General features: G+C 38.6%; 1 protein-coding gene across 1 annotated transcript; it reads left to right on the top strand.

Annotated features, from left to right (window-relative positions):
* The first annotated feature begins 4,332 nt into the window (after positions 1 to 4,332).
* On the top strand, positions 4,333 to 12,175 carry LOC140372431 (sacsin-like). The gene is made up of 4 exons (XM_072459529.1): positions 4,333 to 4,483; positions 4,721 to 4,833; positions 7,503 to 7,653; positions 12,068 to 12,175. The coding sequence occupies exons 2-4, from the start codon at positions 4,787 to 4,789 to the stop codon at positions 12,173 to 12,175; spliced, it is 306 nt and encodes a 101-aa protein (XP_072315630.1). The 5' UTR covers positions 4,333 to 4,483; positions 4,721 to 4,786.
* The last annotated feature ends 31 nt before the right edge of the window (positions 12,176 to 12,206 follow it).

Raw genomic sequence — 12,206 nt, 5'->3', positions numbered from 1 at the left:
GGACATGCCTGCAGTAGAAGATCTCCTATAAACAAAAAGTCCCATAGACAAAACCTCCCATTACCCAACAAGGGATGGAGGGGAAAAAATAATAAAGATAAAAATAAATAAATACATAAATACAATTGCATGTGATCACGACAGTAATTGCACATGAATATGTGTCACGACGGCACATGGATTGCACATGAATTTCACAGTAATTGCACATGAATCACAACAGTAATTGCACATATGACGGAATTGCACATGGTTAGGTCAGTATTGCGAGTGTTCAGTACTAATAGTGTTTGTTATAAAGTCTGACAGCAGCAAGAAGGAAAGACCTGCGAAACCTTTCCTTCACACAGCGAGGGTGGATCAGTCTCTCACTGAAGCTGCTCTCCAGAGCGGAGAGAGTGTCCTGCAGGGGGTGGCACTCATGGTCAAGCATAGATGTGAATCTAGCCAGGACCCTCCTGTCCCCCACCTCCTGCACCGAGTCCAGAGCACAGCCCAGGACGGAGCTGGACTTCTTGATGACTTTGTTTGTAGAGTTCTTAAATTTCACGTCGCAATGTACCTTTCAAAAAATAAAATGGTCTACTCTCAATGAAGATAATCATGAGCCTCAAATTTTAGGTATTTGAGCCACAGAAAAGCCCTTTTAAATCAAAATTGCAATTTAAAGTGAACACAATGCAAAATGATTATCTACTAGTTAAAGTTTGATACTAAGTAGGACTACCTGAAAAAGCATGATACGTCTCCTTTAATATGACCTTTACAGCGTATGCTTTTATTATTTATTTATTTATTTAATAGGGCTAGCGCACATTAACAAACACATGTAAATTACAGAGTAAGCTATGACAGTTTATAGAAAATATGCTCATTTCCATCTGTTGTCCCTATGCAGGTTACACAGAAGACATAAAACATTACATAAGATAGACAACATAGGACAATAAAGGCTAGTTAAAAGTACTCACAGGCTGTATCCACAGAGACAATACTGTCAATGACCATGACATTAAAAGATCACTGCCAATAAGGCTATCTATAAAGGCCTATAACAGTGTAATTTCAGTCGGCCAAGTAATCTGCCAATCTATTCAACTTTATTACATTTCAGACAGGTTACATTTTATTTTGTGAGAATGTAGATCACAATATTTATTTATTTTTGCCTCACCGAATACAATAAGCCTGTTTTCCTTAAGCAAGTCATTGATATAAGTTTGATTTGACTCAATCAGTGTACAGATAACTAGCATTATGCAGGCTAAGTAGTGTTGTGTCCATTCAATAGCAGACAGTATAGAATGGCAGAATGTATAGAGTGCAGTCTCTGCTCTGTAATTCTAAGTACCATTACCACCATAATAAACACTTGTGCTGTGTGGACTGAACTACAAGAGTTCAAACGCATTACCAACATGTCCGGGCATGTTCAAGATCAATGCCAGAAAATCAATGGAACCACCAAACCACTTTTCAGAGTAATTGTCCTTTAATATCAGTTTGTTGAAAATATATATATATGTATATTCTTGCACTGTTGGCAATAAAGTTAAAGCCCATATGACATTGTTTGGTGAGATAGTCCTATTATCATAGTTTTTCATCAGTCAAGTTGCAGTTTGTGAAGAAAATTGGACAAATAAAAGGAATTAATTACAGGAAGTAGTGCTGGGTTCTACAACAGAATACATCTGTGATGTCATCCAAAAGCGCCATTCTAGCAAAGATGCAGAATTGCAGAGAAAATTAGCACATAACTTACACCTTTTTATGACAGTTTAAACAGTCACTTAACAAAATAAACATGTTGTCAGGTGTAATTATTTGTCAAATCATAACTATTGTATGATTTAAATAGATTTTGGCAATTGTTTACAATATGGTTGTAGAATTACATCTACCTATGTCAAATTTGCTGACCATGTCAAACCAAGAAGTGACAATATAAATATCACCCAAATCGCTAAATTAGAGAAAAACAGCCAAAATGTTTGGACTTTAATGCCATTGATAAGTCAATGTAATGAGGGCTGAGATTTGGTGGCTGCCCACAAGTCCGAAGGTTCAGTAGTCTGAATCTGAAGGTTCAGTAGTCCGAAGGTTCAGTAGTCTGAAGGTTCAGTAGTCTGAAGGTTCAGTAGTCCGAAGGTTCAGTAGTCCGAAGGTTCAGTAGTCCGAAGGTTCAGTAGTCCGAAGGTTCAGTAGTCCGAAGGTTCAGTAGTCTGAAGGTTCAGTAGTCCGAAGGTAAGGGTTAGGGTTAGGTTAGGGTTAGGGTTGGGTCAGAGTGGGTTCGGACTTGTGAACCTTCGGACTTGGAAACCTTCGGACTTGTTGGGTGGAACCCTGAGATTTAGATTGTATTTGCATATTTATTCACAAATCACCCAATTATTAACATTCAAATAATGTAAAATGTGAAGAATGCAAGAATGTGCTATGATCGGTATGCCCGTTTCCTCTTGCGGCCCTTCTCCTTGACATAGGCCACAATCTTGCAGTTCTGGCTCTATCTAGTGGTTAAATTAGTAAATTACATTTTGCCTAGTGCACCTATGAGAATGCGAAGTAGAATTAGCATTGTGGTTGTTTGTTGGTGTCAAAAGATAACATTCTTTAGTGTCTTTTGCTGAATATTTATTTCAAAATAATTGTATTTCTGAATGTAAATGTTGAAAGCATCACATAGCATTTTTGTTTTAATATTTTGACAATCAGTTTAATAAATGTCTGTTGTTGATGGCTGCATCTTATTGGTTGATGGCGCAGGGACACAAGAGTTGGTACCCTGATGTTGACAGGCTGCTCTCCTCTTCTGGGGCCCCCTCACCCCCTCTCTCTCCCTCTCTCCCCCTCTCTCCCTCTCTTCAATGCGGCATTATGCACTGTAGAGGCGAGGGATCCCTGCTACACACACTTTTAAAAGGGAAGGTTCAGTATTTTAAAATGTATGCATGTAAGAGCAAAGGATTTATTTCTAACTGAGTTGTGGTAAGTTTGCATGCTTTGTAGATTTAGATAATTGTGTTATTTTCAGTATAGCCAATTTTAGTGAAGGTCACATTCAGGCTTAAAAGAAAAAAGTATGCCTATTGAAGACCAGATGTTTATGGCAAATGTCTATACATCATGCGCATGCGTAGAGTGTGAGTTAAAGGCCAATGCTGCTGCTGGACAATTATACTTTCATGGGCAATGCCTGCAAAAATGTTAAGCTACACGTTTTCAAAAATGTTGGATGTTTGCAATGATAAAAACAAACGGAGATACGATGTGGTCTAATAGCTTATATTTTGTCGTGCGTATTAAGGCCTAACTCTAAGGTTATGAACTTGAGAAACACGCATGGTTGCTGCATTTCACTCTTAAAAATTAAATAAGAACCTATACTAGCTCAATACAGTCCATGGGGACTGTATTGAGCATATTAATTAATCAAACTTAATTGCAGATGAAGTTAGTATAAAACAGAGTAACAGTCTACTCTGTTATGTTAGTGAGTCATCGTTATTTATTCACACTGTTTGCTGACCACCTGCCACCACCTGCCACCTTATCATTCATTCAGATGTCAGATCAAATTTGCTTGTTATGTTTGCCTATAACATCATGTATCATAATGTTAAAGGAGGCATATTATGTGAAGTAAACCTGCTAAATTATAACAGTATTTTCTCATCAAAACTTACTCAAAGTTATATTTGGGATTGATTTATGTATGTTTACGTAATGCTGTATTGTCCTATGTTTGAGGCTTTCCCCCTATACGTCTATTAAAAAATCTGACTACTGACTACTATCATTTATTGTTCAAAAATGTCACATTGCCATTTTCAACCAAAAACAACAACAACAACAACAACATATTTTTACGTTAGAATTTCACAATGAAGAGGCAGGGCTTATCAGTTGGGTTGGGTACAGGAAGTCAATGGCTGTTTCTGTCTTGATCAATATTGCGGTTTACAATAAGCAAACAGTAAAATCATGATCTTCGCGTAGTTTAATATTAAATTGCTGGATAAAAAGCATTCCCATTTAGGGTTGGGTGCGCATGCGCGAATCAAAGCATCGTTCACAGTTAATCTACATAGGATGCTTTCAAAGCAAGACTCTCAGTGATATCACGTAACTTCATGATATTGTTTGAACCCGCAGTAGTGGCTGATGTATTTTAGACATTTAACAGAGTATTTCTCTCTAATACATCCATGTTTTCTCTAGGCTAGAGAATTTGTGCTGGTGCAGAAGTGTAGGTGGGAGTGAGCCCTCTGTCTTCTCTGCGCCTCTTTGCTGCGCTCTAATTCATTATTATTAGAACATCGCCTTTGAAGGAGTCGGCATGGCGCGGGGATAAGAACATGCCAACTACTATTTGTCGTTGTTTGTGTTGTTCTTTCTAGGAACACTGCGCACCGTGAAATGTATCAGCGTTTAGAAGAAACCGAGGAGGCAGCAGCAGCAGCACACCGGACTGACACAAGTAAGCATGGGGGGTTTACGGCGGGACAGACCGCGGGGGATAACGCACCTAGCAGCTCATCCAACACCCCGGCGCTATGCCAAGAAGAACGCTGTTAAAAGTACTGTCTGTAATTGCATTTTAGCTGTTTTCTTTTTATTGGTAATCCGGCATGTCTCTGTTTTGCATGTCACCCAGATAATAAGAAGAAACAGGTGTTAACGGGGGTAATGATAACGGTTTTCTTGTTTTGCTCAGCTGTTTTCCGGGACGTGTATCCATGCGCGCTTTGCAGAAGATAGTCCTGTGAGTGAGGAGGCTACTATGACACAAAGTAGCGTCAAGATGGACAAATGCCCCGACGAACCGTGGTGAGTAGGGTGTGTCAGTGCTTTGCTACGATTAATCGTCTAAACGTGACTAGTCAAAAAATTAAATTCCTAAAATGTGTATTTTTTATCATCCCAGTTATCTAGACTGTACACGGAAATAACTTTTGTAACAAAGCCAGTGGAAATTGGGAAAAGAAATTAAACAGTTTCAGAATTTTCCCCATAATACACAAAATATTCACTATTTAGAAACATTCCGTCACCATATTTCAACCTTTATTTGGTTAAAAATGTATTTAAAAAGGCTAGTTGACTAGCCAACTAATTGAAAAATAATTGCTGAGAAGTTGATTACTAAATAATCTTAGTTGCAGAACTAGTGCCACTAGTGTCCACATAAAAAAAAAAAATAATCTATCAATCCAACTACTCATTGGCTTTATTTCTGATGACATCATTACATTTTACAGCCCTGTAGTGTCAGATGGGATCAACTTAAACAATTGTTGATTTGCCGATTTGTTTAATTTTAATAACATTTTGTGTGTATAAACAAAGCACATGGACCTTTATGGCTATAATTGATAAGAATACTGTCCCCACAAATTTGATAATCAACACATTTTAATAACAGTTAGGCCTATGACAAGGCCTAGGACTGTACATGCAATGTTTCTGCTGTCTAATTTGATCATGTCGTGCCCTGCCACACCCACCTCAGCCTCACTGTCCAGTAAGACAATGTATTGCTCCTGTGCTCCCTTTGGCTTTGCTGAACCTGCAGGAAAAAATAGCTTAATTGTTGTTTTTATGTGGCTGTTCTTGGTCATTCCACCTACAGAGGAACAATGCCACACACTGTCTGCAGTAGATACTGTACATGAAGAGCAGCTTCCTGCTCGACTTGGCAGAAATGAGGAAAACATGAAAAAATGCTAATAGGACACAAAGGGTAGGGTTTGAGTACAGATCAATAGATGTCTTCTATGGTTGCATTTAGGCTGAAGTCTAACAGTCATCTCTGCTCTCATGGGCCTTGCACAGTCATACTCGTATTACCTGAAACCCAAATGTTCGTCAATAGATTGTAACCAATATTCTTATGCCCTAAAAGGTCAGTCGCAAAGTATACGCTTCCCTTACAAATTAATTATTTGAAAATCAATAATCCTAATAACCCATGTAAATACTCAGGCTGTCCAGCTGTCTGTTTTGAATAAGGAGGAGACTAGATCTCATGCCACCAGATCTCACAAGATAAAAGTGCCACAATGTTATGCCTGTGGAGATCAAGCACATGAGATTTTCTTTCATTTGTTTGCATTTGGCATTGACATGCAGTATGTCTCTTTGGGAAAGTAAAAAAAAAAACGTTGTGTTGTAATGACAGCAAAAATATGAATTAAAAAAATTATTAATTAATTAATTTATTTGATAATTAATTATGCCAAAATCTGGTCTTGTCAGAATCGCATGTCTCGTCTGGGAATTGTGTCTCATCCTACCCGTAGTTTGAATGTTTTAGTTCAAGTTTGATGAACAAGTGGGAGAGGGTACAAGGCTGTTAACAATATTCAACTTTCTCCCTTATGCCGAGTTCAGACTGCACAGTGGCTTCAGCAATTCCAGATAAGCATTAGTACCAGCAGCCTTACCCCTAAGTGATCAAAAATTGGCTTTGGCAAAAAGGTGCAATATAGAACAATGAATAATAATAATAATAATAATACATTATTATTATTATTATTATTATTATTATTATAGTATAAATAATGTTTTATCAAAACATAAAATTAAATATTTACTAATAAAATGAAAATAAATTTGGTCTACACAGTTTACAGTTGGTCAGAATAGTGCAAAAAGTGAACAGAATAGTGCAAAAAGTGAAAAGTTCTGGTCCGGATGGACCGTGGTCTCCTGCCTGAGGGGAGTAGCTCAAAAAGTCCATGTCCAGGGTGAGAAGGGTCGGTTGTGATCCGACATGCTCTTCTCAGAGTCCTGGAGACGTACAGGTCCTGCCGAGATGGAAGTCTGCAGCCGATCACCTTCTCAGCAGAGCTCACAATGCGCTGTAGTCTCTGTTTGTCCCTGGCTGTGGCTCCCGCGTACCACACGGTGATGGAGGAGGTGAGGATGGACTCAATGCCGTGTAGAACTGCACCATCATCTCCGCTGGCAGCTTGGCTTTCCTTAGCTGCTTCAGGAAGTACATCCTCTGCTGGGCCTTCTTGATGAGGGAGCTGATGCTGAGCTCCCACTTGAGATCCTGGGTGATGGTGGTGCCGAGAAAACGGAGGAAGTCCACAGTGGTGATGGGGAAGTTTGTGATAGAGAGGGGGGCTGGGGGGCTGTGACTTTCCCGATCGCGTTAGTGCGTGGTCTTGCCACTGTCATGATCAGAGCCTGTGACCACAAGAGCCCCGCTGAGCTCCAGACTTCATGTGAGCTATCCTCCACAAGAACACCCCTCCAGCACGGCAGTCTGAGCGAGGCAGTCTAAAACAACCTGGACACTACACTGCTTTGTATAATGTTAAAAATATAGGCCTACTAAAAAGGATCCAATTCAGGGGTTGGTCATTCATGTGACCAACTATAAGATCAATGCAACCTGGCTGGCTAAACTATCTAATGCTAACACATTTAAGATTTCGCTGGATATTTGCATGGGGACAATAACACAGACATCATGTTTCATGTCTCAGGTTGCCATGGGTGACAGTGGCTCACGAGTACTTAGGCCCAAAGTCGTTCCGTGTGTCATCGTGCACAAGTGTGGGAGAGGTGAAGCAGCTGGTCTACGAGGAGACCTACCTGCCTGTCCTGGAGCAGCGGCTGACCCACAATGGAAAAGTGGTGAGTTTTACATGGAAACGCCAGTATTAAAAGTCAGCTGTTGCAAAATCAAGCCCATGGCTGATCTTGTGCCTTTGCTTCAGGACAAATGAAATAATACTTTTCAACAACAACAGTAGTCTCATTGTTACTTGGATTCCAGCAAAGTTCTCAATTTCGTTCTCTAAGTTTATGTGTTGAAAATTGTAACTGATCCTATTTCTTGTTCACACTTCGCAACTGAGAGTTAAAGTTATAAAGGAGAGACACAACTTTTTTTTTTTTTAAGTGTTTCGAACCAGACATAAAAAAACAGAATATTGTTCTTTTTATGAAAAGTATTGACAAACAAATGTAAATATTAATGAAAAGCAAGACAGGTGAATAGGAAGAAATTGTTAATTCAAATATCAATGTTATATATTTGAGACAAGACATAAAAATCTGAAAATGTTACATTTCTTGCTCCATTTTCTTGACATACATACAAAATGATACACAAAAGGGAATTTGGATATGTCAATAGTCTAAACTAGATCTAAATGAAAATTAGCCTAATTTAGAGTTATAACTTCAGTTTTCGAATGAGATATAAACTAACCCTAACCCAATTGCTTTAGTATAATCCATTAAAATCATGTAAAGTTTGGTGTGTGTAGGCCCTGGGAGAAAAGGACCTTTAGAAAAAATGTCCCCTATAAATCTACGGATGCAAGTTGATTAAATGAACTTATAAAACATCTTTAGGTGCAGCGTGGACAGTGTCCCAGGTCAACAGCTGGTGTTGAGAGAACAAACTGATAAAAAAAAAAAGTTTTGCCTGTTGTGTTTCGTCTTAAACATAAAATCTTTGGATTGTAATCTTATTTTTCAAAATGAGTGGTTAAACCTGGTGTGTGCTGCTGTATAGTGAGTATATTGAGGGTCTGGCTTTTGATTTGACTCTGGCTGACCCCGGGTTCACTGATTGAAAACAGCAGCTGGTAGTCAGTTGGTGGGAGCCCTCTCCGATGAACCGGCCCTGCCCAAATACACAACAGTAGCCTTCTAAAAGTAGCCATACCGACTGAACAAGATTGTGTCCTGCGCATCTTTAATTCTACTCTAATCCTGCATCTGCCATCTGGGTTTTTCTAGTAATTCAATTTGCGTGAAGTATGCCGTCTTTTATGTGTATGGATTTCAAATTTCCTTTCCCGCTCACAGAGATACAGCTTGGCAGTGGTTTACTCTGGGCATCAGGCCAGACACTGTATTTAGCAGACAAATGTTGTTCTTCTATGACGGTTACAGTTCTCATCTAATGTAGAAATGTATTAAGCTTATAAGCATTTGTCTGTCTGTGGTTGAATAAATAGTTGAATTTGCTGGATTACTTTTTAGCTGGAATTGCTTCAATTTAGTTTATGGACTGTAGCCAATCCAATAGTTTTTCTACACAAAGTTTAAAATGAATGTGCAGCTACTGAAGTCAAGGGTTTGTGTCTAGACCTACTGTCAAATGCTTAAAGGAGATGCATTATGCTTTTGAGTATTGAACTATAAAGTACCAGTACATCATCATTTTACATTTTATTTTTATTATTCATCGCAATATTGAAAACGTCTATTCACTTCCTGTTCAAAACTGCAGAACTGCTCTTCATAGTGACATTTCATCTTGTAAATCTACAAGTATTTCTTTTTGTCTAAATTTTCAAATAATCTATACTAAGTAGAGGGATTTGGGCGGGGATAGGGGGTAGATGAAAACAAGAATTTTCTGAGCACTTGATCCTCAGTGGCAGGACAATACAAGATCAACTCAAACATGCAGGAATCAGTCAAAATACAAGATACTGTTAAAACAAGAACACTGTTAAAACAAGGTTAAAATCTCATTCAAGTTGATTGAGCATAATATGTCCCCTTTTAACATGGTTAACAAAAGCACGTAACTGGAAGTTTGAAGAGTGGAGACCCAAGTGAAAGCATGTATCATTTGACACACAAAATAGCTTCTTCCAGTAAATGCTTTAGTCATTGAGCCTCACAGTTTCAGATTTCAGCCAAACAAATTATGTATGTTGTAGATTTTGCTAATATAATACGAATAATATATATAATAATAATGCTATTATGCTAAATCCACTTTTAATCTTGTTACAACAGTGTTTCCTCATCATTCATTTACAGCTCAGGTTTGTGGAGGCTCAAGTGCTCAGAAAATTCCTGTTTCCCCCTACCCCCGCCCACATCCCCTGTATTTAGCTGTGATTGTTTTCAAAATGTATCCCGCAGAGTCTTTTCTCTGACACACATTTAGTATTCTAAAATGTCATGTTGTCTCTTTCAAAAATAAAAACAGAAAAACAATCCGCCGCTTGTCACTATGAAGAGACAGGGCTTATCAGTTCTGCAGTTTTGAACAAGAAGTAAATCACTTTAGAGCAATATTGTGGTTTTACGATGTACTTATGTTGTAATTTAGTATCCAAGTACCTAAAAAAGCATAACATATCACTTTTAAATGACAATAAAGCAGATTTGACCTCCATTTGACCTCTATTTCCATTTATTGCTAATTGATCAAGCAAAAGTTTACTCACTCACAAATTCAAACTGAAAGCACTGACACGTTTGGTATCAGTTGTATTAATTCACAAGGTTTGCCACGTTGAGCCTACTATTTCAGGCCCGCTTTCTCCTTACTACAGTCAGGAGAAGCGGGCCTGAAATGAAATCGTGACTCATAACACAGACGCACTGTACAGGAAGAGCCAGAGTCGGCTCTACCTCCTGAGGAGACTCAGGTCTTTTGGAGTAACAGGGCCACTCCTGAAGACCTTCTACGACTCTGTGGTGGCATCAGCCCTCCTGTACGGTGTGGCCTGCTGGAGCAGCAGCATCACAGAGAGGGAGAGGAAGAGGCTGGACAGAGTCATCAAGAAGTCCAGCTCCGTCCTGGGCTGTGCTCTGGACTCGGTGCAGGAGGTGGGGGACAGGAGGGTCCTGGCTAGATTCACATCTATGCTGGACCATGAGTGTCACCCCCTGCAGGACACTCTCTCCCCTCTGGAGAGCAGCTTCAGTGAGAGACTGATCCACCCTCGCTGTGTGAAGGAAAGGTTCCGTAGGTCTTTCCTTCCTGCTGCTGTCAGACTTTATAACAAAAACTGTTAGTACTGAACACTCGCAATACTGACCTAACCTAATACTGATGTGCAATTCTGTCATATGTGCAATTACTGTGAAATTCATGTGCAATCTATGTGCTGTCGTGACACATATTCATGGGCAATTACTGTCGGGATCACATGCAATGGTATTTATTTATTTATTTGTCTATGGGAGTTTTTATTTATTTATAGGAGATCTTCTACTGAAAGTGTTTTTCAGACTTCCTATAAGTGATCTGTTCTTCTGTATCTACCTCTGTATCTACCTGCGTTGCACCAATGAAATTTCCCCATGTGGGACAATAAAGGAATATCTTATCTTATATCTTATCTTATTATTGCAATGTGAGCAGAGGCCGAGGAGGAAGAGCGCTCCGGCAGCACAGACTGCTGAGTGCACACACAGCTGGGTCACACAGTCACCTTGAACAGCCCCAAACAGCAGCTCACAAAGGCAGACTGAAATAAAGCATTGATTTTAGAAGCACTCTGACTCACACATGATAAAAAATCTATCCACAGTGTTAAAAAATCTGATGTGGTTTCTAAACTTCAGTCTGCTACCACACCTCTAACCCAGTGTTAATCCATTCAAATGTTTTCTCAAATGTTTTTTTTTCTCACTGACGGGTGAAGTTAGTTATACTAAAGATTGAAGTTATCTTTAGTATAACTTCAATGTTGAGTAGTAGTAGTTTATTCAGTCATTACATTAGTTATTACAGCTTGACAAAGATGTACACAACAACCTTACCAGAAACATGACCGGAAAATGACTTATAACGTACAACCCTATTAGATATTAAAAAAGGAGAAGTCAGTATTAAACTTTAGGCAACATAAGTCTATAAGGACCTTTTTTCAAGGTTTTGGCCCGGGTGCGACTTATACTTATATTTATACTTGTATATTTATACTTATACTCCTGAGCGACTTATATGTGATATTATTTGTTATTTTCACACTTGCAACCTTATTTCATACTCCAGTGCAACCTATATGTTTTTTCTTCTCTATTATGCATTTTTTGGCTGGTGCGACCGGTACACGGATAAATACAGACTTATGTAGTTTTCAAATTATGTTTTATACCTCCATTTAAAGGCTTTTATTGTACAGGACACTTTTAATTGATCATCCTGTTTGTTTATGATCAATTGAATTAACAACTTTAATGCAAAATATCTGCTAGTTTTATGTTAATAAGTGTACCCTAAACTCAAGTATTACCATTGTCTTAAATATTTGTTATTGTTTTCTCTGTTCACCATTTACAGCTTGAAGACAACATTCAAATTGGAGCGTTGCTGTCTTCCACATGCACAAAAGTGTCTTTAAAACTGGAGAGTAGAGGACTTAGAGGAGGAGGTAAGCTGAAAATATAAATACTTTACAAAAAATAATATTGAGACTTAC

The sequence above is a fragment of the Eucyclogobius newberryi genome, unplaced genomic scaffold, assembly GCF_026437365.1.
Source record: "Eucyclogobius newberryi isolate DKJ021-1_F unplaced genomic scaffold, fEucNew1.0.hap1 SCAF_10, whole genome shotgun sequence".
NCBI lineage: Eukaryota > Metazoa > Chordata > Actinopteri > Gobiiformes > Gobiidae > Eucyclogobius > Eucyclogobius newberryi.
Note: the sequence above shows the minus strand (reverse complement) of the source record. Positions and strands in the feature narration are given on the sequence as shown.

Coding starts and splice junctions, on each gene's coding strand:
- LOC140372431 (XM_072459529.1), top strand. CDS start 4,787: ATGACACAAAGTAGCGTCAAGATGGACAAATGCCCCGACGAACCGTG. Junction 4,834..7,502: donor AAATGCCCCGACGAACCGTG/GTGAGTAGGGTG, acceptor TTCATGTCTCAG/GTTGCCATGGGTGACAGTGG. Junction 7,654..12,067: donor TGACCCACAATGGAAAAGTG/GTGAGTTTTACA, acceptor CACCATTTACAG/CTTGAAGACAACATTCAAAT.